At 53.6% G+C, this 25,489-nt stretch overlaps 1 protein-coding gene and 1 long non-coding RNA gene across 5 annotated transcripts in view; both read left to right on the top strand.

Annotated features, from left to right (window-relative positions):
* SSH1 (slingshot protein phosphatase 1) overlaps window positions 1-16,921 on the top strand; it is a 62,080-nt gene extending 45,159 nt beyond the window's left edge. For 3 of the 4 annotated variants that reach the window (XM_067700473.1, XM_067700471.1, XM_067700474.1), the window contains 5 exons: window positions 1,025-1,071; window positions 2,766-2,912; window positions 4,459-4,659; window positions 6,968-7,511; window positions 10,797-16,921. In XM_067700473.1, coding sequence (XP_067556574.1) covers window positions 1,025-1,071; window positions 2,766-2,912; window positions 4,459-4,659; window positions 6,968-7,511; window positions 10,797-12,023 — 2,166 coding nt within the window. In that variant the 3' untranslated portion in view covers window positions 12,024-16,921. The remainder of the gene's footprint in view (window positions 1-1,024; window positions 1,072-2,765; window positions 2,913-4,458; window positions 4,660-6,967; window positions 7,512-10,796) is intronic. The other variant, XR_010933274.1, reaches the window with a different exon arrangement.
* A 1,518-nt stretch (window positions 16,922-18,439) lies between these two features.
* LOC137203740 (uncharacterized) lies at window positions 18,440-20,255 on the top strand. Its single transcript, XR_010933273.1, has 2 exons — window positions 18,440-18,980; window positions 19,111-20,255. It is a non-coding gene; the product is annotated as an uncharacterized lncRNA (long non-coding RNA).
* Window positions 20,256-25,489: the final 5,234 nt, after the last annotated feature.

Here is a 25,489-nt window from a genome sequence, read left to right as displayed (position 1 = left end):
ACCCTGTCGGGAAAGGAAGCTTATAGGGAGACCAAGAGGGTGCTTTTGCTGTTTGTGACTCTGTGTCGATTGCATTTCCTAAGAGCAAAGTGATGTTTTTTTCTTGGTTTTTCCCTTCTGTGTTCTTTGCCTGCTCAGAAATGGGGGGTTTTGGTTTTTTTTTAAATACCATTTTTAAAGTATGAAGTTAAAACATGTTACAGAAAGTTAGGAAATATAAGTTGAAGGAAGAAAGTTTAAAAGCATTCTCAATTTCACAAATCCAGAGGCAGTCACTGGTAACACTTTGGTATGTTTGTTTTTCTATCTAGTGGGTTTTTTTTTTTAAATGCATTTATAGCTTCTTAAAAAAGAAAGAGAAAGAAAAGGAAAGAACTGTACTGTTTGATTATATAGTTTTGTATCCTGCTTTAAAAAATTTTTTTTCGTTACGTGGTATTTCCCTGTGTCATTAAATATCCTCCAAAAGTATGATTTATTTTAACGGCTCCATCATATGATCTCTTCTTGTCGGACCTTTGGGTGGTTTCTGCTGTTTTGTTATAAATAACCGTAAATATCCTTGTACATATACCTCTGTGAATTCTGGGTGTTTCCTCGGGGTAGCTTTGTGTAAGTGGAATTTCTAGGTCAGAGGGTGGGAACTTTTTTAATATTGCCAGATACTTCCCAGAAAAGGTAAACCAATTCCTGCTCTAATCAGTGGTATGTGAAAGCGCCCTCTCCCGCGTGGGAGGTCGGAGGTCACTGCCTCTGGTGACAGGACCCTGCTGGAGTCTTAGGAAAGGGAGTGATGAGAGGGGGCAGGGTTTCCTCGACCAGCCCCTTTCCCTGACAGTGCCACGAACTCCTGGGGAACCTGCTCTGATCTCGGCCTCTTTGTATCAGCTCTCTTATCGGCCTCTGAGTTCGGGGGCCCATGAGATAGCCATCACCGTCAGGGCTAGCGCACACCGTGCATCCCGTAAGCAGCTCTGAGGCTGACGTGTGACACTCACGGGGGTTTGTGTGATCTGTCCCCCAGGGCTCTGAATGGAATGCATCCAATCTGGAGGAACTGCAGGGCTCAGGGTGAGTCTGCTCCCCTTGTCTTCCCTCATCCTTCCAGGCAGCTTAGAAACACTCAGCTCAGCCGTCCATTCGAAGCCGAGCCCTGGCGCTGCCTGCCTGCCTGGAATTGCCCACCCCAGTCTCCAAAGCAGCTGCCATCCTGATTTGCATAGCTAAACAGATGTGCTTCAGAATGCCACCTCCTGAATAATTCATGGGTTTTAGATTTTACTGGGGTTTAGAAATGTGTGTGTCAGGGAGAATGATTCTAAATCACCCTCAAATAGTATAGGACAGCCTGGGTGCTGATGCGGCCACGAGCCCCCCCTCCCCCCTGCCCCGCAGAGATGCTGAGAGCACCAGTGTGGACACACTTACCGGTGGGCCAGTCAGCAACCCTGCTCCCCGGACCACTCCTGGTTCTCTCTGTGGTTGTACTTTTGAGCCTGGTGGGAATCTTGCAGCTAAATGCTCAGCGTTGGCCAGAAACACATGCCTGTCTCAATCTGAGAAAGACTCGGCAGCAGGGATAAAAAATGCTTAAACCTAGACCTTCAAGAACAGATGTCTGGACATTTTTTAAAAAAACAACACAGCCACAAAATCACCATCCTGTGGGTCTGACATGATGGCATTCTTGAATTACTGCATTTAAAAGTCAAGACTAAACAAAATCTTAAAATATATCTTTAGAACTACTGGTTAAGATGTGTTCTTTCAAGAGAAAGTGATCTTAAAGTATAGGGTGATGCTGTCCATGCTTTATCTTGCTGGGAATAAATAAATGATTTTAAAGGCTTTTCTTTTTTTTCCAAAGCATTTATAAGTATTGCTCTTATGAAATCTATTTGAGGTGTTTTCAAACTCCTGAAATTACGTTGGTCTTCCAGGAATGTAAGTATTAAGGTTAGAGAACTATAGAACCTGAGTTAGCTGGGTTAGCAGACCCTCCCAACTATTTATTTATTTACAGCCTGCCTTGTTTCAAAAAGGAGTTAAGGCGGTTCCCAAGGACATAAAAAATGGATGGATACATTCAGCTTTTTAACTACTTAAAAGTGGAGACATTGGTTTTATTTATTTATTTATTTTTCTTTTGCTGTACGCGGGCCTCTCACTGTTGTGGCCTCTCCCGGGCCTCACGCTGTTGTGGCCTCTCCCATTGCGGAGCACAGGCTCCGGATGCGCAGGCTCGGCGGCCATGGCTCACGGGCCCAGCCGCTCCGCGGCATGTGGGATCTTCCCGGACTGGGGCACGAACCCGTGTTCCCTGCATCGGCAGGCGGACTCTCAACCACTGCGCCACCGGGGAAGCCCTGGTTTTATTTTATTTTTTTCAAAGCCTCTGTATACTCGTAATAGTTACGAATTTTGAAACTTCAAAGGAGTTAAGAAATGTATTTAGGTGATACGTGTGATTACTTTCCAGAATCAACATTACTCAGCAATGCTTTGGGTGGAGCTTTCTTTTTATAAGTTTTTTAGGCAGAAATTTGTTTTTTATCATAAATATAATGTATTCTCATCATGTAGAGGGTATTTAGAAGATACCAAAAAACCCCCAAAGACCACCACTGTGAAGTCCTGCCATACAAACACAGACCCTTTATAAATGTGTATTTAATTTTTTCTCTGCTCAGTTTGTCGTTACTTTGGTTTTTGTCGATCCACGTTCTGATTCTCCAATTTGTTCTTTTTTTTTTTTCTCATTGCAGTGTTGACTACATTTTAAACGTCACTAGAGAAATAGATAATTTTTTCCCTGGCTTATTTGCGTATCATAACATCCGAGTCTATGATGAAGAGACCACAGACCTCCTCGCCCACTGGAACGAGGCGTACCATTTTATAAACAAAGCAAAGTAAGTGGGCGGAGAAGTCAGAGAAACCAGGCTGGGGAAGAAGCTGACCGGCAGCCGCAGGGTGGGCAGACATTAATGGTGACCCCAGACACAGCTGCCTCCTGGCTTGAGGGGCCTGTGACGTCTGATGGGCCTCTGGTTTTAGAGTGCTGGACCCCAAGCATCGAAAGGGCCAAGTCACTGATCTTCTCCAGGGGTCCCCAGATGAGCTCGTTCTCTTTCGCCTGCCGTGACATTTGACCCCCGTTTCGTCATTAGCCCTGGCTGCAGGCAAGGCCCCCGTACCAAGCGGACACTCTTGGGAGCTCTGTGCGTGGGGAGTCACAGAGCCAGAGGAGAGAGGAGGGCGGGCGGATCGTACATGACTCAGAGCACCTTTGGGGCTGCTTCCCTGGAGAAATCTACTCAGAAATCTACTCGGGCAGATGCCCTGAGCTGTGGCCCACCTCCACCTGAGTTAGTGTGACTCCTGTTCACGTAGAATGGGATGGACCATCAGAGGTCCCCACTGCCCCGAGCCTGTCACTGCTGTCACGTGTCTTTTGTCCTCACCTTATTCTCCTGTGGAACAGCTGTGTCTCACTGAAGTCAGGACCAGAAAGAGACAACTCTTTGAGATGCTCTCAAGAGACACTTCCTCTTCTGCTTTGCACCCAGGTCAAAGCTCCATGATGTAGGACCAAATCTTAGTTCCCCTGGGTTCCTGGGGGATAGACTTTGGCAGTCCAAAAAAACCCCTGAGGTTTGAGGATGAACTTTAAGCTTGGGGTATAGGAAATGAGCCTGCTCCCGCCGAGCAGGTGTGCTGCTTCTAATGTAAACAGGCAGGCTGGCCGGCCTACCTCCTCTACAAATAAACTTTCACGGGTGCAGCCCTCCCTAGCCTGGTGCCCCTCACCTTTGTGAGCAGGCGACAGCTAGAGCAACAGTGTTCCTGGCCTTGCCATGTCTTTTAAATCAGCCTCTCCTGGGCTGGTACCGTCTCCCTACAAAAGGCCTATTGGCCCATCTGTTTCCTTTGGCTTCTTTCTCTGGTGGCCAAGTCAAGTGCTGCGGACTCACGCTGGCTCCTTGACTCTCCTGTCTGCCGAGGCACTCTCTCTGCCAGGGGCCCGGTGGCTTTCAGTTCGCTGACCCTGTTTCTCTACAGTAACCTGCTCCCTGTCTCCATCTGCTCTAGCAGCTGAGTGAGTAGCTTGTGCAAATACCCCTTTCGCTGCCCAGTTGCTTCATGCCTGAGGGGCTCTGGTCTCCCGGCCAATCCCAGCCACCTGGGAAGGCGCCCGAATGGGGAGCTTTCTCCCTGCAAAACTTGGCCAGGCCAGGCCAGATTGATCTTGATTTCCCATTGTATGCTAATTGATTTTGAAGTGAAGTTATTTCCTACTGAGGGTGTGTGGACGTCTGCTGCCTAAACATCAGGACCTCAGAGGGTTTGGGCAATGAGATAACTTCAGGGTTTAAAAAAAAAAGATCCCTTGTGCCAGGCCTGAGAGAATGCAGTTGTATCAACTTTTGTCTTCTCCCCCCTCCCCCGCGGCTGCAGGAGGAACCACTCCAAGTGCCTGGTACATTGCAAAATGGGCGTCAGTCGCTCTGCTTCCACGGTCATAGCCTACGCGATGAAGGAATTTGGCTGGCCCCTGGAGAAAGCCTACAACTACGTGAAGCAAAAACGCAGCATCACACGCCCCAACGCGGGCTTTATGAGGCAGCTGTCTGAGTATGAAGGCATCTTGGACGCCAGGTGGGTGCCTGTCTGCAGAGAAGAATTGGCAGAGCCGAGCTCCAGAAGCCCTGCCGCCCAGCCGGCCGGGGCTGCCGGCCACATCCCAGCCGTGCTCCCGTTTGGCCCAGCGGTGGCTTCCACAGCCAAAATCCTGCCTCTTGGGGTTGGGGGGAGCTGGTTTGAGAAAAACAACGATTGTTTGGGGTTTGATTAGTGGTTTCCAGGAGGGATCTGTGCTTATTGTGTTGGCATGTAAAGCTGTTTTTCAGTTGGAGGGAGCAGGGCACGGCTTCTAATCCAAGGCAGGACTCCGTGTGAGTCTCGGCCCGGGGCTGCCCCGTTTCCTGAGCACCTGCTCTGTGCCAAGCCCGTGCCAGGCTTCACCGCAGGGCAGCTCCAGGGACTGCAGAGGCAGCCCTGGGCCCACCGCTGACAAGCTGGTAGCTCAGGGGAAGCTCATCAATCTTCCCCCCCACCCCCGCCTCAGTCTCCTCTTCCGAGTTAAGAACTAATCCCCCGATAGGATTGTTGTAAAATTTCCACGAGCACCGTGCAGCTGCTTCGCTAGACCCGGCTCACGGTCAGTGATGACATAGCTGCTTTGTAATTCTCTACCCACCACCTCCACCCACCCACCCCACCATGAAAAAGGTCTGCAGAGGACAGGGGATCCCCCATTTGTGGGGAGTAAGGAACTGACGCTGGAGGTTAAGGTGTCCCATGTCACACAGCCAGTGGGCGGCCCAGGGATCGGGGGGCACGCCCGGGTCTGTCAGCCTCTGGGGCTCCCGTGCAAGGTGATCCTACCCCCATGGAGGGGTCCCCCAGTGACCCCAGGTGGATCGCTCCTGGACTTAGGGACTCACTTTCCCCCTGTTCCTTTCCTGTTCAATCTGTCCAAGGCCTCCCTGGGTTGTTTCTGCCCGGTGTTGTGAGGAGGCCACAGGCTAAGTCCACCAGCTTCTTGGCCACGTTTGGGGAAGCAACTGGCGGGTCTGGAGAACAGCTCCGGACATCTCTGGACTCCTTCACTGTCAACCAGAGAGCAGCTGGACAGGTGCTCAGGCAGGGCCGAGGGGGACGGCGGGGGAGGAGGAAGGGGCACATTCTGCTCTCGCCTCCGGTAGCCCTTCAGTCATTTGCTGCCATCAGGGGTTTGCAGGCCAACCAGGAGTTGCCAGGCCAGGTTCACAGCAGCACGGCACTGACCTTGAATTATAGCCCCGTCTGCGGGCCCACTTGGCCTTGCGCGGAACGTGCACACAGAGCAGACGGCCGTGAATGACCGTGTTGCTCCCTCGCGTTGAAGAGCAACAGCAGACCCTTAGTTTGCACGTCCTTCTATGTTTACTTCTTTCTCCTCTTAACCGTCACCACGCTGGATGTTGGTGATCCTCTGAGGTTAACGGAGGCGACTCACTTACCTGATTTCACTCTGAGCCTCTTTCTTCTTTTTTTTTTTTAACCCTCACGTTTAAGAAATGTGTCATAGGGGCTTCCCTGGTGGCGCAGGGGTTGAGAGTCCGCCTGCCGATGCAGGGGACATGGGTTTGTGTCCCGGTCCGGGAAGATCCCACATGCTGCGGAGTGGCTAGGCCCGTGAGCCATGGCCGCTGAGCCTGCGCGTCCGGAGCCTGTGCTCCACACGGGAGAGGCCACAGCAGTGAGAGGCCCACACACCGCAAAAAAAAAAAAAAAAAAAGAAATGTGTCATAAAAGTAATAACACAGCATTAGAAGACTTATTTTAAAAACTGACCTGTAATCTCTCTGACCTACACAAATATTTCCAATTTTCTGGCATCTCCCCAGCTTTATTCAGGTGCATTACGTGTTTACATGGTCACATTAGTGTGTATAAGTCTTTATCCACTCTCTACTTTGATCCGCGTTATTTCCCTATGACGTAGGTAGGAGAGGATGGGGTTTCTTATTTGACAGATGGGGAAACAGAGACAGAACATCCGTGGCATGACCAGGTTCGCCAGGAGAGCTGGGACACTAGGACCATGATAGGATTCCAGGTCCAGACCCCCTTCCCATGTCTGCGATATCCTTATCACATGACAAAGTTGTTTACGTGATCCCACGTGGGTCATACGTGCGGGATGCCATATGTACGGGAGCCATGATGACTTAGGGTCCTAAGGCTATTTCCGTCATTCTCGAATTTCTTGGGGGTAAATGAACCGAAAGAGGCTTTACCCAGGTGAGCCCCTGGTGTCCACCCGGGCCTTGGACTGCTCCTTGCTTGCTCCCCACCCCCTTCCTCCCAGGACCCTTGGGCACTGGCATCTGCTAGACCTTCCTCTGCCTTCCTTCCCCAGCAAACAACGGCACAACAAGCTGTGGCGCCAGCAGCCTGTGGATGACCCAGCGGGGCCTGGGGACTTCCTGCCGGAGACCCTGGACGGCAGCCCGGAAGCCCAGCCGCCCTGCCTGGATGCCGCCGCCCAGCCTGGGTTCCCGGGCAGCGGGACCCCGGGGGGACCCGCTCTCCCCTGCTGTCTCCAGCGACTCTCAGACCCCCTGTTGCACTGCCCCAGAGACGAGACGGGCGGCTGGGTCCACCTGGAGGATCTGGAGAGGGATGCTCTGCTGGAAGAAGCCGCTCAGCCGGCAGAGGCATCCAAGCCGGCCGGACACGCCCCAGGAGGTCCTGGACTCTGTGAGAAGGAAGTGAAGAAGAAACCAGAGTTTGGGAGCCCCCACGCCCGGGGTGGCGCGTCGCCGCAGGTGGAGGAGATGGAAAGGGAGGAGGCCCCGGGAGCAGGGAAGTGGGGGCAGCCTGTTACTGAGCTCGATAACCTGCTGAATTGGGAAAACCTAAATAACAACAACAGCAAGAGGAGCTGCCCGGACGACTTCGAGGTAGGCCTGGGGCCGCGAGGGGGTGGCGGCACGCAAGCCATTTCTGCCCCGGGGGCAGCCCCGCAACAGCTGGCTCTGCCAGCTCAGTGGGTGGCTTTCCGTGCGATTCTGCAGGCCGACGGGGATGGTAGATGACGGAGGACCCGGGACCCCTGGGGAATGGTGACCATCCCCCACGCCCTCTTCACCCCGGTGCCTCATTCACGTCCGAGGCAGAGTTTCAAAGTCTTTCCTTTTTTCTTATGTAAAACATAAAACATATAACTTATGGGAATTTCCTGGCGGTCCGGTGGTTGGGACTCCGCGCTTCCACTGCAGGGGGCCCGGGTTCGATCCCTGGTCAGGGAATTAAGATCCCGCATGCCACAAGCCATGGCCCAAAAAAACCCCCCAAAACATATAACTTCTCACTCAGCTTCAGCCTTTACCAGTGTGTGGCTTTTCTTCCTTTCATCTCACCCCCATCCACGTTCCCATACCCTGGATTCTCCTGAAACAAATCAAATCCCAGATCTGTCGTTTCCATCCCAAACGCTCCCGTTTATAACCTATAACCGTAATAACACCGCTGCCACCTTGAAGAAGCCGACATCGTCAAGTATCTAGCCTTGCAACTCAGACCCTAATGCTTAATTAGCCCCAGCAGCCCCTTGTAGCGCTTACTTGGTGGGTTATTTGCAACAGGGCTTTTGCCTCAGCCTGCCACTTGCTCAGAAAATCAAGAATTCCTCCAGCTTTTCTCCTCCTCCAAGTGGCCCACGCGTGGAGGCTGGTTTCGTGGAGGGACGTCCTCTGTTGCCTGGTCTTGGGTTCTGCCCTCTGCTCTGCTGCTGGCTCGCCCTGGCCTGGGGGCAGGAAGCTTCATTTCCCATGGCCTGACCACCCACCTCCTGGGCCAGCTGTGATTATCTAGTAAGAGCACTGGGGAGGCAGATAGAGGCATCCCCTGGTACAGAGAGTTCGCCATCATCACGTTATAATGCAAACAAAACTGGGAAGTTAAATCTCCCGTACTCCAAATCAGGACCCAGATTCCAAACTGAATAATAATTACTCTCGAATTTCCCTCACCGCTCACCTTCCCTTTAAAGAGCAAATGCCCATCAAGATAGATGATATAAAACCTCTCTGTCCGGGACAGTGGTACCTCGGTTGGTCCGAGATGACGTAGCTGTGAGTCGTAGAACGGGGACCACGAGAGAAGCCTGGATAAGAAGATAAACGAAGGACCCAGCCTTCCTTTTCTGGCTAGAGCGTGGATGGGTGACATTATCTAGGGAATAGGACCTAGAGACAGGCATCCATTCACTTGTTCAAGTTGTGTTTATTAACTCCGGGGCCAGATTGGTGAGGGGGTACAGCTGTAAGGTAGTTCAGCACACGTGGTCTTACAGGGAGATGGGAGGTAAACGTGTAAGGATGTAACAAAGAAGACACACAGGTGGTGCTCGGTGTGGTGACACGGGTAAGCTGGGAGGGGAGGGGATGAGACGGAGCTGGCCGCGCAGAGAGCCAGGAGGAGAATCTTCTGGGCCCCAGGCCCCTGAGGGTGGAAAGCTTGGCCTGGCTGAGGGGCAGTGGCTGAGGCGCAGCTGGACAGGTGGCCGGGCACGCGGGGCCTTGGGGCATGATGGCAGGGCCCTGCGCGTGTCCTCCCGGGGCGCTGGGAAGCACGGGAGGGCGTTAGGTGGTTGGTGACAAGGCCCCTCTGGCAGTGGTCTGCAGGCAGACTGATGGGGTGAGATGGAAGCCAGGCATCTGAGATGGGGGTGGCTCAGAGGATGGGACAGGGACCGAAATGCACAGCTTAGGAGGCATCCAGAGACAGGGCCCTGGGCGGGCAGGGACTGCCTTGCTCGTAGCCCCTGCGCCCAGTGCAAGGCCTAGCACAGGACAGGCGTGCTCCCTAAGTAGGCGCTGGATGAATGAATTCCCCCCCCCCGTCTCCCCATGAGCTCTGAAAGGTGCTCTCAAATCTCCCACCGGCGTAGCTTCTACCACGGTTTAGAGCGTTAGATTCTAAAGGTTTTAGAAGAGACAAACATATAGACACTTTGGTCAAAGCTTCAGGAAAATGTCTGTGTTCGGTCCTCACCACAGGGGTGACCAAGCCCCACAGGTCGACCTGGGAACCAGCCCCAGGAATCCTGACCAGGATAGGGTCCTGCAGGAGACCTGGCCCCCTACCTGCCCCACCAGGCGCTCTCCACACGCCCCCTTGCAAGCCTCCAGGAATCGGGGCTGGGTTTCCCGTTGACTCCTCCAGGACTGGACCGGACCCTGACTCCTTAGCTTGCGGGGACCTCGGGCTGCCACACAGGGTGGTACGAGTCCCTGACACGACAGAGGGGCAGGGAGAAACCTTTTGCCAAGAAGGCTTGGTTTTCAGCCGCCTCAGGAGTCTCACAGTGAAACAACTCGCGAGGGAAGAGAGTCACCCTCTTGCCTCCACTTCTGCGGTTCTCGGCTGGGTCTTGGCCCAGAAGAGCAGCCCTGCTGCCTTTCGATGGGCGCATGAGGGAGTGAGGGCTTGGCCTGCCCATCAGGAGGAGGGCGGGATGGAGAGGCCCACGTTGAGCTCACGGAGACCCCCAGTGACCAGAGGCAGGGCGTTTCTTGGGAAGTGGTGCAGACGTGCTTTCCACTGGTGTATGAAACCCACCTCTGCCTGGCTCCCTCCTCGGGGTCGTGGGCACCCGTGTTTGGGTCTGTGTTAGAGTCTTTCCCGCACCGTTTCTGCCTTTGGCCACCTCTCTGTGAAGAGCATAGTTAGATGGTGGTTCCTGGGAGCCGTGCTCTGTTGTGCCAGACAGGAAGGGTGCTGTCTTCAGGCTGCAGACTCCAGACCCTTTCTGAAAGGGAGACACAGTTACTGTGCCAGAAATGTTGTTTCACTAATTCTCACGAGGCCGTGAGGGGAGAGGGTGAGGCGAAGTCACTCTGGTTTCCAGGCAACACCAGAGGCTGGAAAGGGTCATTTGGTGCAAGTGGCAGAGGCGGAGTTGAGAAGGGAGGCCCTTGGAGGCCCTGCTCCTGGCCATGTGGCCGAAGGTTTGCCCAGGATTGTGGGCTCGTAGCTTCCGGGAAGTTCGATTCAGTGTCTCTAACTCATCCCTAACCTGCATTAGTCACGGTCATATGGGTTCCGAGAGGGCCGTATCCCAGCCCCAGCTGAAGTGAGAGCACTGCCAGCCCAGTGCCTGCCCCAGCCCTGCCTCCTGCCCTTCTTGTACTTTTCGGGCTTAGGCTTGCGTCACGCCCTCACGATGTTCTTGTCCTTTTCAGCACGATGCGATCTTTGGGATCCTTAACAAAGTGAAGCCTTCCTACAAATCCTGCGCCGACTGCATGTACCCTGCAGCCAGCGGGATTCCCGAGGCCTTCGGGGAGCGATGCAAGAACCCCGGTGCTCCCGCCATCTGCACCCAGCCCACCTTCCTGCCCCACCTCACGTCTTCCCCCATGGCCCATGTGGCCAGCAGGTCCCGAGCTTCAGAGAAACTGTCCTCTGGCCCAACCGAAACTCCCCCATGCCTACCACCAGCAGGCTCGAGGAGGCCAGACATCAGTAGCCCTGGGGCTGGGGCTGCCCCAGAGCTACCAGCCAGCCTTTTGGAACCTTCCAGAGAGACTCACAAAGTCCTACCAAAGTCCCTCCTTTTGAAGAATTCTCACTGTGTTAAGAACGCTCCCAACATGGAAGTAGCGAAGGACGACTCGCCACCCAAGAAAGATCCGAAGCCAGCCAAGGACCTGCGGCTCCTGTTCAGTAAAGAAGCCGAGAAACCGACAGCCAACAGCTACCTGATGCAGCACCAGGAATCCATCATCCAGCTGCAGAAGGCGGGCTTGGTCCGCAAGCACACCAAAGAACTGGAGAGGCTGAAGGGCACGCCGGCCGACCTGGCGGCCCCCTGCAAGGATGGCCCCGCCAGCAGGCTGGAGGCCAGCATCCCCGAGGAGAGCCAGGACCCGGCTCTGCCTGGCCAAGCCCAGGGCGACGAGAAGCCCGAGGCTGGCCCCCCTCCGTCAGAAGGAGCCCCACTGAAGAGCCCCCCGCTCTTCCTCTGCCGCCCAGACCACACCAGTCACTTCTCAAAAGACTTCCTGAAGACCATCTGCTACACCCCGACCTCATCCTCCATGAGCTCCAACCTGACCCGGAGCTCAAGCAGCGACAGCATCCACAGCGTCCGTGGGAAGCCCGGGTTGGTGAAGCAGCGCACGCAGGAGATCGAGACCCGGCTCCGGCTGGCGGGCCTCACGGTCTCGTCCCCGCTCAAGCGCTCTCACTCCCTCGCCAAGCTCGGGAGCCTCAACCTCTCGACGGAGGACCTGTCCAGTGAGGCCGACGTGTCCACCGTGGCTGACTCCCAGGATGCCAGGTTGAGCGAGTCTTCCTTCTTGCATGAGCCCCCAGTGGCCCCCAGGAACCCAACTGCAACCTCTAAACCATCAGGGAAATCTGCCCCGGAAAACTTGAAAAGCCCTTCGTGGATGAGCAAAAGCTGACCCGCCTTTGGCTGCGTTTGGACTTCTGTGATCCCTCCTTTAGTTTCACTGTGGATTTTGGTCCACCCCTTCTGTCTTGATTTCCTTTAAATAATTGGCGTTATCCTTACTTTTCCTCCCCTCTTGCGGCAAAGGGGAGAAGAAGAAACAACAATACCTAACATACAGCACAAGAAGAAAGGGGAGCATTGGTTTTGTGGCCTGGGGGAACCAGCAGCTGTTGACCAGTAGACTCTGACTCCAAATGAGGTGTTCCGGGTGCTTCTCGTGTGTTAAGAAGAGCATTTATACAGCGATGCACACACATCAAAAATCCTCTGGCACGGGGCTTCCCTGGTGATGCAATGGTTAAGAATCCGCCTGCCGATGCAGGGGACACGGGTTCGAGCCCTGGCCCGGGAAGACCCCACATGCCGCAGAGCAACTAAGCTCGTGCGCCACAACTACCGAGCCTGCGCTCCTAGAGCTCACGCTCCGCAACAAGAGAAGCCACGACAATAAGAAGCCCGCTCACCGCAGTGAAGAGCAGCCCCTGCTCGCCACAACTAGAGAAATCCCGTGCACAGCAATGAAGACCCAACACAGCCAAAAAACAAAACATCCTCCGGCACAACCTGCAAAGGAATAGCTGTGGCATTGGCATCGCCACCACGGCACGTGTCCTAGCTCATTCAGGCCCTTCTGGGAAAACTCCTGGATGGCAGTAGAAGTCCTACCTCTGATCCTGCTCTGCTTTTTATTTTTAAACTCCAATAATGACCAAGGCTCATTCCAGGGAAAAATGCTGTGTCAGAAAAGATTTTTCCGAAAGAGAACTTTCTGTTGTGCGGTTGTCAGGACCCCGAAAAGTATTAAGACTTTTAAGGTGCCTGCGCCGAACACTGCTAGTTAAAGTGACACGAAGGCGCTAATGCTGCTGTCAGACCAACTCCAGGGTGAGTGGAGGTCCTCTGAGCAGCTGACTTGCCTGTCCTGGCGTGTTGTCACAGCTGAGTGACGTGTGTCTGGCCAGCCCTGGGGTGAGGTGGGGGGAAATGTGTGTGGGGTCCTCAGTTTGTTGCTAAAGGTCAGTCTTCAGTTGTCCCCCATCTGGGGAGAAGGACCCACAAAGTATCGTTGAGTCTTATCTGCTGCGGAACCCAATGCGGTCGTGTTGTGGTTCGTAGGGACTCAAGTGTCTGGCGGGGCCGGGGATTCTGAGATGTGGGTCACCCCGTCAGGAGCCCCAGCACTCAGGTTCATTAGGTCACATGTACTCACGTTTGGGGAGGAAAAGGAGATTTCAGCAGTGAGGAACGCTCAGTCACTCTCAAGGAACAACTTAGCAGCAGCTTCTCTGAGAAGTGGGACTGGGGGAAGCCCTGGCAGACGTTTACAGTCGCCCCTTCCTGCGGTGAGAACGCTGCTTCCTGCTTCTCTGCGGCTCTTCCCAGTGGGCAGGACAGCGCGTGGTCCTGAGTGTCTGGGAGTAGTCCCTCCAAGGATCTTGAGTGGAGGGACTCCTCTGATGTTGGCCAGCAAGGCAGGATGTTAAAATATTTTGGAGAGAGAGAAGAGGTCTGTTAAGTTTAATTCAGGGGTCAGCAAACCATGGTGTATGGCCCCAAGAGCTAAGATTGTTTTTTATAGTTTTAAGGGATTATCAAAAAATTAACAAATAGGCGACAGAGACCATGTAGCCTGCAAAGCCTAAGCTAGCTACCTTGCGATCAGGCTCTTTATAGAAAACTTTCACCGAGTCCTGGCCAGTGAAACTAGAAATCCTTCAAGGGCCAGCCAAATTCCAAACGTGGGTAAATGAGTCACCCTCTTACGCTGGTCAGAACCGGGCCCCCAAGAGTAGCCCAGGCAGGGTCTGCAGGAAGAAGGCTAGTCCGTATTTCAACTAGTGGGTAGAGTTTTTGCAAAAACCCTCTCTCCAGAAACTTTTTCTCCCTGGCCTTATTTTTTTTTATTAAAGTATACGTTATTTTACCCTATCGGAATTTGTTTTCCCACCACTGTCAACTGAAATCAGCTTAAAAGGTGATTATCCACTTATTGCGGAAAACCCAGTTGGGTTTCCTCCTCTCTCTCAGCCAACAAGAGCACAGTCTCAAAAAATATATATCAGGTTCAGTGTTTTGCCAAATTAAATTTCATGTGGTGGATCAACTTTTGTGTCAAAATAATTCTTTAAATTTGATGATGCCAGGCTTATGTTGGTTTTTTAACCATGCCTGGGTATGATACAGTTTTGAAGACCTTAATTTTGAAAGCCATAATTTTCCTTACCCAGTTAAAGGGTGGGAGGAGGATTACGAGTACTAGTGGGTCTCTGGCTTTTGGCAAAGTTATCCATTCGCTGTCAGGAGCTAGTCTATCGGTATCTAAAGAGACCAGGGCCCAGGTGCCCATCATCAGAGCAAAATGAAGCGTTCTTGATGGATGACACTGTAGCCTGGAGAAGAGGGTGAAGGTTTTTCTCTGAGACCCAGATCAGTGGCACACAAACATATGGCAGATTGCTATTTTAAATGTTATACTAACAAGACAAGAGCATTCTCCCAGGCTTGGAGACACCTTGGCAAAGACAGATTCCTACCGGTCTCTGAAAAGAAAGCTTACACCATAAGCTGTGCCACGTCTTGACCAGTGCTTCACCCGTAAGCTTAGCAGATGGGGAAATTCCGAATGTAGGCTGCAGTGGTTTATGCTGTGAAAGTCACTGATTTTGGTGACCGCCATCTTCGTGGAATGCCTTTGTCGAACTCGGCGAGAACAAAAGCTGTCTAAATAAGCCCAGTACCCTGTGAATTCAGCTGCATTTCCTCTTCCACCTCACCTTTCCCTCCCTTGCACTCTCATTCACGTGGCATGCCAAAATTAGAGCGAACTCCTCTAGGTCTTCCTCTTGCAACGATACGGGGAGGTCTTCTCATCAAGTTTTGTTGTGTCGAAGAGGAGAGGTGGTCACAGAGAGAGGGGAAACCGTGCTGCCCTTGATCGGGACCTGACCTTGCCGATTTCCATGTCTTTGTCTTGTAGCTACTTCAGGGCCTTGGAGCAATGTGCATCATTCCATGAACTTCCTGACAACAAGGTTCTTGCCCCCAGTCTCACCTGCCTCCTTGGTCTCAGTGCAGGCACCAGTGCCAACCTCTCGGCTGCCAGACAGCTGTCTGCTGGGTGGAGGTACCCGGTCCATCAGGCGAGCAGGTTACTCTGTCCAGCTCCCTTCCGCTCCATCCCACCCTCTCCAGCTAAAAAGCATTCCAGCCCTTTCTAAAGCCTTTTCCCTCCTGGATAAGCCCAGAGGATGCCTGGGATGGAACCAAAGAGGCCATAGAATTAACATCGTCAGGACAACCCTGTACGTCGGCACTGTGCACAGGTGCCGTCCCAGGAGGCTGATGGATCCCCTGCTCCCTAGTGAGAGGAAATGCTGTCACGTAGTCGAGAGCATGTGAGTAACCTCACCCAAAGTGTCCGAAGAGCGACTTGCTGTCTGTTGGCTGGAAACGCTTGGCGCCAGAACACATTTCCCAGAACCCTGCTCTGGCTCGCCACCCGGCAGGGCTTCCCCGCACCCACGCGGCCGGCACAGTGACGGCCGCCCCTTCACCTCCGGCAGGGGAGCCGGGCGGGCAGGAGATTTGTGACATCGGGACAGCGTGGTGCAGGGTCACCGGCTGCTGTCCCACCCCCAGCGTCTCCCCGACGCGGCATGCCAAATGAAGGTACTTATGGACCCCCATGCTCAGCTCCTTGGTCTTTTTATTGTCTGCTCTGCAGTTGAATACGTATGTGTATGAGTTCACTCTGCACAAATATATATATTTGAATCTGTCTATCTTATCACTTGAATCAGAGCATCACGTGCATCCCTCCTCCCTCACGTACACGCACACTGTGTCACCCGAGCTATGAAGCGGGTCACCTTGAACGGTCTGGAGCGACGCAGTGCGGTGCTGCCCTCGGTGGGTGTGGATGTGACCACCTCGTCTTTGTCTTGCAGTGGGTGCTGCAGCCCCGGCCTGTGTCGGTCTCTTAGCAGGAGTCTTAGAACCAGACCCCCGGTCCTCTGCTGTCCTTTCTGTCGGCCGCGCTGCTCACGGAGATGGCCGCTCCCTCCCTGCCTCCTTCCTGACACTGTAATTATTGTTTTACAATCGAGTGCCTTAATAATAGTTTACAAATACTGTGTATTTATGGGCAACTGTTAAGCTCTCGCCTTCTGTGATTGGATACTTTGCCTCGTCAGTGGTGGTTGGCGTTTTTAGGGCTGGAGCTTGCCTGCCCCGTGCTTGTGCTGGTCTGTTGTGCGGCTTCTCGCACCTGCCCGCAGCCAGGCCAGGAGCGTTGCTAGAAACGGCGCTGGCGGTTTCTGTTGGCAAGGCGGGCACAGTTTCAGCCACGGCCCGGTCCGTAGTAAGCGAGAAAAGAACGGGATTGGTTTGCTGGCCAGCCGGGGCGGGTGGCGCGATCCAGGCTCCCCCTGGACCGCAGCGCAGCCCCTCCCCTGTTCCCCCCATCACGCAACTGTACTCCTGTTCAGTAGAGTTTTTATTACCACCTAGGCCCCCCTGTTTTCCTCTCTACTGGTGTCCTGAGCTCTTTGCAACAAAATGCAGGTACAGACCGCCATCAGGAGCTCCACAAGATGGGCTGCCCTTTGGTTTTCAGAAGCCGCCAGTGGGTTCCAGTGTGTTGTGTTATGATATCAATGATTTTTTTTTATTATATTGTTTTTCTTCTTGTTTTTTTTATATTATATATTTAAAAGGCAGTATCTTTTGTACTGTGAATTTGCAGTAGAAGATGCAGAATGCACTTTTTTTTTTTTTACTTCTGTTGGTGTGTACTGTATATAGTCTGTGTGCTTCTTGTGATGAAAATAAACTTTTTCTTTATAAATGCCTGATGACCTCCAAACTTGTGGCAAAAAGCAACAGCCTCTTCCGCCCTTGCCAGGAGACTCGGTTGCAGCTTCGTCATCGTGATGGCCGGTGTTGACTGAGCATCTGCCGGATGCTGGGCCCCATGCTAAACACCTGGACAGGTGAGACCAAAGAAAGAACCAGGGGAAGAAGGTCAGCTCCTGCAGGAATCATCCTTTTTCCTCCTGATCTCGCCAGTAAGGAAGAGCAGGCCCAGTTGTGGGTGGTCACTCGTATACCAAAAACACCTGTCCCGTCCCTCCACCCCACCACCCAGGGTGGGACTTGGACTTGGGGTGGCATCTCTCCCTGCACAAGCTCTAAAGCTAGAGGTGTGCTCAACAGAACCACCTTAGCTGCTCACACGGGAGAGGGGACAGTGGGAGCTCACTGTGGCTAGCGGCCAGGGCAGGAACCCCAGGGAATCCCAGTCGCTGGACACAGCAGAGGCTCATCTCGTGCTCAGGTCACAGTCTGCGGCAGGTCAGAGCTTTTGGTGGCTCTCCTCCCTTGGTGTCTAAGCCAAGTCAGGCTGCTTCCAACAGAAAACCCTGCCTTCTTGGAGTTCTGTGCATCTAGCCGTGCCGCAGGGCAAAGAGCATGGGACTCACATTCCCTCTTCACCGCCTTTGGGTGCCACACATTACATTCCAACGCGCGAGTCACGTGGGTGAGCACTGACCATCTGCCACTAGTGCCTTGACGTGACCATGAAATTCCAGCGCCTGTGGATCCAGAGAAGACTTTGTTTAGTTCACCTAGACTTACTCTGCCCCTCACCTGGACTCACAGGACCAGAAGGCAAGTTTTTCACTTTACAAAAAGAATTAAAACCGTCAGGTGGACCAGATTACTCTCATTTGCCGATGACCACATTGAGCCCTTCTAGGAAAATCTACACGTGAAGCCAAAGTATGGTTAGGAATTGCTTATTCAGTAGGAAATCAAAGCAAGACGTGAGTGGCGTGACTGTACTCGTTGGTACCACCAAGCTGTAATGCAGCCCTCTCTGTAAGAGGTTTTTGGAACTGAACCACTGAGGGTCATGGTTCAGGACGCTCATCCTAGGAAAGGCTGGAGACACCTAACAAATTCTTTTCGGGCTGCAAACGTGAAACAGAGGCTGAGGGTGGGGCCCAGCGCTCTGTATGATTCCCATGGATTCCCTGGGAATTCTGATGCCACGTTTAGAAACCATTGAAATAAGAACGTGATGCAATTGAGTAGGCTTTCCCTTTGCTAGTTACAATCACATTCCACACATCGTTCTGGAGACAACACCCACCCACATCGCCCTTGCAGAACGTGGGTGTTCCCAGATCATCAGATACTCTTTCACTCAAGTCCTCGGAGAACCTTCCTGTAACTGACTGCTTTGATCCTGATTTCGTCCTCCTAGTAGCAATCCTGAGGTTGAATGTGATCCCAGGTCTCGCTGGCAGGGGGCGTGGTTGTGCAGGGGAGGAGCTGCATGCTGGGGGTGGGGGGGGTGGGGGAGGCCCCTCTTGGCAAGATGCTTGGAAGAGGTTCCAGAAAGCAGACCATGGAGGACAACGTGGCATTTCAAAAGGATTCACTTCATGGTAGGAAAGCACTTTCCAAAGATGTCCAGCCGCAGTGCACAAAGTGAGCTCTGCCCAGAAAACACCACTCACCCACCCCTGCGCCCTCAACGAGGGAGCAGAACCACACTTCTGAGCCTTCCACGTACCCAGCACTTTAAAGAATCCCGTTGAATCCTCCAAAGGCCCTGTTGACATTACCCTCCGTTTACAGTTGAAGAATCAGGCCTGCAGAGTGTAAGTCATTTGTCCAAGGTTACATCTAAAAAGTGGTGAAGCCAGGAGGTACTGCTCCTTCCCCACCTGAAACCCTCTGGGAGCTGCGCCCCACCCCAGAAGTAGGAAGCGGCGAGCTGAAGCTGCCTCTGATCTCCCTGTAAGTACCAGCAAGGAAACATCCGAGTCAGAGATGAAGCCTCCAGCCCTTGGGAAATCTGACCCACTTCGTGCTCCGAAGGCTATCCGGGCGGCACAAGGTGTGTTTCCCTCCCCCAAATCGGATTCATCGTATTTTGCCTTTAAAGGGAAGCTGCTTATGCACCCTGAAGTATACTTGCAAAGGGTCCCGTTTTAGCCCCAAATTCCTTTTTTTGTAAATGGTTTCAGCAAGCCGAGCGTCAGCATTTGCGTGAGCAGAAACCGCAGCACAGAAAAGGATGCACGGGAATCTGACCCTAAGAGACAGATTCTCCCACAAGCGGTTGGAGGTGCCGAGCTCCCTCTGGTTTTGAAATAGGATGTCGCAACGGGTGAAGGACAATGCGACCTACCTCAAGGGGGCAATAATTTGAGAATTAGCTGGTAATGTATGCAGACCTCTTCTGCCTGGCACACCACTCGCTGAGTAAGTCAGTGGCAGCTCTTACTGTTGGTACTGGCAGGAGGGATGGAGGGGAGGGAGGGGAAAAGGAAGTAAACTGCACTGAGCATCTACTGCTCGCAGGTGTTTCATGTGTGTTGCTGAGTTGATCCTCACAGTAGATGTGACTGTTTTACAAAGAGGTGGAAGCTCAGAGAGCTTAGGTCACCTGGATAAGGGCCACACAGCCAGGAAGGGACAGAAGCTTGGGGTGCCTGACTCCAAACTCATACACTTTCTACCCCACCATCTTCTCTCCAAAGAAGACAGCCCTTAATGTGCTTAGTGCGTAGTAAGCACTCAGTAAATATCAGATGAGAGTAAATGAACGAAATATGCTGTGAAAATGGGGCCCAAGTTTCATTCACCAAGGCTGGGAAAGCTTGGGGACACCCATGACCGCCTAAACCACGTTCTCCCAGGACAGGGACATGAATCAGACACCTCTGGGGCCCCAGCACACTGGGCTTGGCACACTGGACTGAGCCCTAGGTCAACCCCAGGCATTTACTATGCAGGAATCAATGAATGCTGACTTTTTAGAGACCAGAAGAATCTGAAAGGTCATCCAGACCAGGCCCCTTTGTAACATCCATCCATTCCGTCATCCTCTCCCATTCATGTGCTCCTGCCATGTGCCAGTTGCCCGAGACAAAGAGGAGCCCGTCTGTTTCACCCCCTGGCAGTCCTGATGGAAAGCCCATCTGTAAAAGCTAGGAAGGAAATACACCACCTGCCAACAGCAATGGGGTTAGATGGGGAGGATTCGAGGTGGACGTTTTTTGCTTTTATCTATTCCAAAATCTCCGCAACAGGATTATTATGTTACTTTCATACTTAAAAAGGAAAATGTAAAGATTTAATAAAAGGATGCTTTGGCATTGAGCTGCAATTTGCCCTCCAAGCTCCCAGGCTCATGGTTCTAGGGAATTCAGCACAGCATTTTGCGGGGAGGGTCTCTTCTCCCCTCTGATGGGGTAACATGGGCCCCCTGGAACAGAAATTGCACTCAGATCACTGAGGCTCAGGGGTGCCAGGTAGGGGCTCACTGTCCTGGCGTGTGAACTTCTCCAGGCCACTGTGCCCACCCCCTGAGCACTTGGGGCCTGGCTTCCTGGGCAGCTGCACAGGACTCTGAACTCACAGGGGCCCTGTGATTGGTCGATGCTCTGCTGTCACTGTCTTTAATTCTTTAATGAGGGCCAGGCCTTCTCATTTCCCACTGGGCCCTGCAAATTATGTCGCCGGTCCTGGCAGCGTCACCACGCTGATCAAGGGCTTTGGAGAAAGACACCCCAGGGTCATGCTCCCTAACTCACCCACTCTGTGACCCAGATCACTAGCTTAACCTCTCTGTGCCCCCTTTTCCTCATTTGAAAAACAGGAATGACCTCATAGTGCTGCTACAAAGATTAGCGCTGTGTCATCAGCACACAGTGAAGGCGCGTGAATGTAGATATTATTTGCTAGATGAAGTACTGAGCACGAGTCCCGGCACAAAGAACTCCCTCCGTGAGTAGTTGCTATAATCGTGGGAAAGACAGTGATCCGATGCCCACAGACCAGCCCTGCTGACGGCAGCTGCTCTGCCCACGCTGCTTCCTTAGCATCCTCTGAAGGGCAGAGGGAAACCGACACGAGCCCACTGGAGGAGGGATTCAGCTGGGCTGTGCACATGCGTCCTCCTCCTCCCCTGCCACTGACCCCTCGGAGGATGCCAGCTCTGCCTGTCTCCTGATACAAACACCATTTGTCCCCGACCTGGACCCAAGTGGTTCTTTGCAGCAGGCCTTTGGGGAAGGGAACGGTGTGGGCGGCCTGTGAGTGTGGGCTTGTCCCTGTTGCAATCCAGAGGTACATCCTGTTCTGGCGTTGCCATGGACAGCCAAACATCTGCCACAACAGATGGCTGAGGCTGGCGGCTGGCAGCGGGGCTGCGGATGGGTGAGGGCCCGGACATCGCCCCGCCCCGCCGCCACTCACACGTATGCACAGACTTGCACCCACACGCAGGCACACACACCCGCACACACGCACGTTGGCCTCTTCCAGGACAGACAGATTTCCCATAGAGGAGAGTTCCCAATTCTTGGTTTTCTTCCTGGAGGTCCTGGAGAACAGCCCTGGCAGGACCGGGCCGTCCCGAATTCTTATCCTGGTCCAGCCCACAGCCAGGCTCCCAGAGCTGCCCCAGGCTCTGGCCTGCTCCCCAAATGGAATTTGCTTTCCTGGTTGTTATTGTCATTTTTCCTGATTCGGAAGTCAAGCGCAGTCATTGTAACACAGTCACGTGATGTAGAGGAGTGCCGATAGCTGCCCTCGTGGTGGCAGGAGCGCGTACCTCTCACTGAAGATACACAGGCAGAAAGTGCAGTGCGTGCAGCAGCGTCTGACTCACAGTACGCGCTGTACACACGTCTGTGAAGTAAAACAATTGTTAACATGATCTGACTCCGTCTGGCCATGCAGGGATTAGAAACACGTTTTCTAGAGGAGGAAGCTGAGGCTGAGAGGTGCCTTCCCCTGCCTAAGGTCCCGTAATGAGTGCCCGATGGGATCTGAACCCAGGTTATACCAACACTAGAGCTCTAAGCCCAGAATCTTCCACCCTCCCAAACCCCCACCCTCTGCTGCTTCCTGAACATCTTGGGGGGTCCCTTCCTCCCATCTAATCACAGGGCCCCAGCCCTGACCTCATTCCCGCTGGAGGTCCTAGTGGTCCCCCCCGAGGTCACAGACCTGGCCCTAGACTCCCTGCAGCCACTCCCTGCCGGAGGCCTTTGGGGTTTCTTTTCACTGGTTTGCCCCATGTTCTTAGGCTCCCAGGGTCTCGGTGCCCTCTGCCTGTCCCCAACCAGGGCCTAGACCTCAATGGTGTCACACCCCTTCCCTCCCTGCCCACTTTCTCTGCCCTGCCGTGAGGGCTCAGTTGGGACCATAATGTGAGTAATGACAGGTGACATTTCTTGAGCCACACTGGACAAGGTGGACTTTGTCACCATTTTTCGGATGAAGACACTCAGAAGGTAAATGACTTTGGGGCCGGGTTGCCCAGCCAGAAGGTAGACAGGATTCCAGAGCCAACTCCAGGAAGCCATCCCTGGCAGCACCTCGTCCCGCCCCAATTCTGGAAGAGGTGGCTCTTCTGTCCGAGTACCCCATGGGCATGCTCAAGACCATGGACCCCCTGAGGGCAGTGGCTGGGGCAGGTTTATTGTGATCCACCCTGTGCCTGTACCTGACAGAGTAGATGCTCAATAAATATTTGTTGAATGAATAAACAAATGAATGGTGGAGCTGATCTCTTTTCCCCCTCTCAGGCCAGGAGAAGTTTGGGAGAATCAAGCCTGAGTTTGAATCATTCCTCTGCCACTTCCTGGCTGTGTGATCTTGAACCAATTACCTAACCACTCTGAGGTTTCCCTCTGTGGGGAGGGTTGGAGATGACCTACAATGACTGCACATAGTAGATGCTCAGTAAACACTGTAGAGAAACAATTGAGGCTCAGTAAACAGCACTGTAGAGAAAAAAAGGATTCAACTCTCAGCTTCGAAATGGACTATCTATGTGACCTCAAACAAATCACTTTCCTTCTCTGGGCTTCATTTTCCAGATACATCCCGTGGGGATGATAACAGCACCCGTAGCTCAGTGGTGGTGAATGAAGGGACATAGTGAGTCCCCTATAGTAAGTGAAGTAACGGACGGCTTGTGTGATGGAGAATGAGCTCTTTGGGGGCAGGGATGGCTCCTACTCTCCCACCCGCCCCTCGGGCCCCACTCAGTGCCAGGCACACAGTAGGTGCTCAGATGCCCGAAGGAACTGAATCTTGTTTCACTTCTTTGTGCTGCAGCCCCAGAGAGCCAGCGCCAGCTCCTGAGCGCCCTCCCCTCCAGGCCGACTCTCCTGTGTTTTTCCATCCCATTTCTGATGAGGTGGAGACAGAGCACCAGCCCTGCCCTTGCCTCTGTGCTGAGCCTGGTGGAGGTGGGGTGGCAGCTGCTCCTCCAGGGCACACCTCCCAGTGGAGGCTGGGAAGGAGGGAGGAGGGAGGGGGAGAGGAAGTCCCTCCAGAGTTAGCCCTGCTTTCCCAGGGGCCCAAGGTCCTCAGACAGGAGAGTGAGGCTTCAAGCCCAGCACCGCTACTCCTAGCTGTGTGACTGTGAACATGTCACCCCACCTCTCTGAGCCTCCCTTCCTGTACAATGGGGCTGTTGCTGACACTGGCAACCCCCTAGGGTTGTTAGGAAGCAGATGAAGTGTGGAGTATACTGTCGGCACTCCATAAATGCACCAGGCACTGCTGTCTCTCAGTTTTTACAGCTCCTGTCTTGCAAAGATGGGGAAACTGAGGCCCACAGAGGGCCAGTGTCTTGTCCAACGTAGCAGAGCCTATATCTTGCTGATTACAGCTCTGGCCTTAGCCATTCTCCCTATGCAACCCCAAATAACCAGCAGGGCTGGGCGTCTGGGTAGACCAGGCAGGGGGCTCCTGGGTTGAGGGGCTGGGGGGAGTGGAGGAGAGCACAACAATAACAGACTCCCTTGCTGAGGGCCTACTTGTTTTCTCATCAAATCCTGAAATACCACGATGAAAGTGGTATTACTGTCATCCCCATTTTACAGATGAGTAAACTGAGGCTCAGAGAGGGGCAGTCACTTGCTCAAAGCACACAGTGGTGGGAAGAAGGGTCTTGACTTCAGCCTCAGATCTGTTTGTTGAATGCAGGAAGAGGCAGTGGACAATCGAAGGACACTGAGTTCCGTGGTTTGGGGAGTTCAGTCGCCTCCCCCACCCTGGGAGGAGAGGTAGGGGAAAGACACAAGGTCAGTAGCATCTAGGGTTGGGCTGTTATTAGATGCTCACAAAGTATGGGGAGGGGGAGCCCTGTTACCCTTATCCACCTACCCCCGGTTCCAGAAGCCTCCCGGGGATGGCAAATGACCATCAAGGAGCCTTCTGCAGCTCCCGGAGGCGGGGCGGGGCAGGGCAAGGCGGTGCTCGGGGAGGTGGAAGCGGGGCGTTGCCTCCCGCGGCCCCGCCTACAGCGTGTGGCTGGAGCCTTGCCGTCCGACCCCACGCAGACGCCCACCGGGACCCGCACCGGCTGTTGCGTAAGGTCTTCAGGAGAGTTCGCGCTGCGTGGGCCTCCCGGAGCCCCCGGCCTCTAGCGTGCCTGCCGGCCTCCAGGTGCACCATCTCCAGTGCGCCCCGCAGGGGACCTCGGGAGACATCTCTGCCTCCGATTCCCCACGGAAGGACCCACTAGTTCCAAGGTCCGAAAGGAGGAAGGCAGAACCCCCCCACTCGAAAAGGTGAGCACCTTTGGGGGTGTCCCTCCGCTCCATCGGACCTGCAGACTGGACAGTTATCCCTCGGGGGCATCCTCACATCTGCATTTTCAGTACTGCTGCCCATTTGCTAGTGACTTAGGCAAACTCCTGGCCCTCTCTGACCCTCGGTTTCCTTATCTCTCCCATCATGGCTTGAACTTTGACCTTCCACCCATAAAACTCAAAGACAAGACTTCATTTTGTGAAAGGTTGCGGGATTATAATAACACTGCCTGGTCCATACAAACCTCCTTTCCCTTATTGAATTCTCACAGTAACCCTCCCCGGGAGGTGTTGTTACCCCATTTTATTGATGTGAAAATGAGGGTCCTGGGACTTCCCTGGCGGTCCAGTGGTTAAGACTCCGTGCTTCCAGTGCTGCGGGCATGAGTTCGATCCCTGGTCGGGGAACTAAAATCCCGCTTGCCACACGCGCCGCTCCCCCTCCCCCCCAAATAAAAGAGGGTCGTGAGTGGGTGGAAGAGAGTTGCAGAAATAGGGCCCAGCACACCCCTCCCCCTGCCGCAGGCCTGAGTTCAAAGCCCCTTGCTCTTTCCACTGAAACACTGCCTCCTCAGACCATCTCCTTGAACCCTGCAAGGGCTGGATTCTCAGAGGAATGGCCAGGGGGTCCTTGCTCCTATTTCTGGTCACCACTTTCAGGTCGCTGAGACCACCTTTCTGCATTATCCCCGGGGAACATCCTGGGGAGGAGGGACAGCTGATGTGGACATTGCATCACTGGCCCAGCCTGTCTGTGACCCAAACCTTCCACACACGATGGAGGAGG

This window comes from Pseudorca crassidens, chromosome 12 (assembly GCF_039906515.1).
Source record: "Pseudorca crassidens isolate mPseCra1 chromosome 12, mPseCra1.hap1, whole genome shotgun sequence".
Classification (NCBI taxonomy): Eukaryota; Metazoa; Chordata; class Mammalia; order Artiodactyla; family Delphinidae; genus Pseudorca; species Pseudorca crassidens.
The sequence above is the reverse complement of the archived record's forward strand: the minus strand, read 5'-3'. Positions and strand labels throughout refer to the sequence as shown.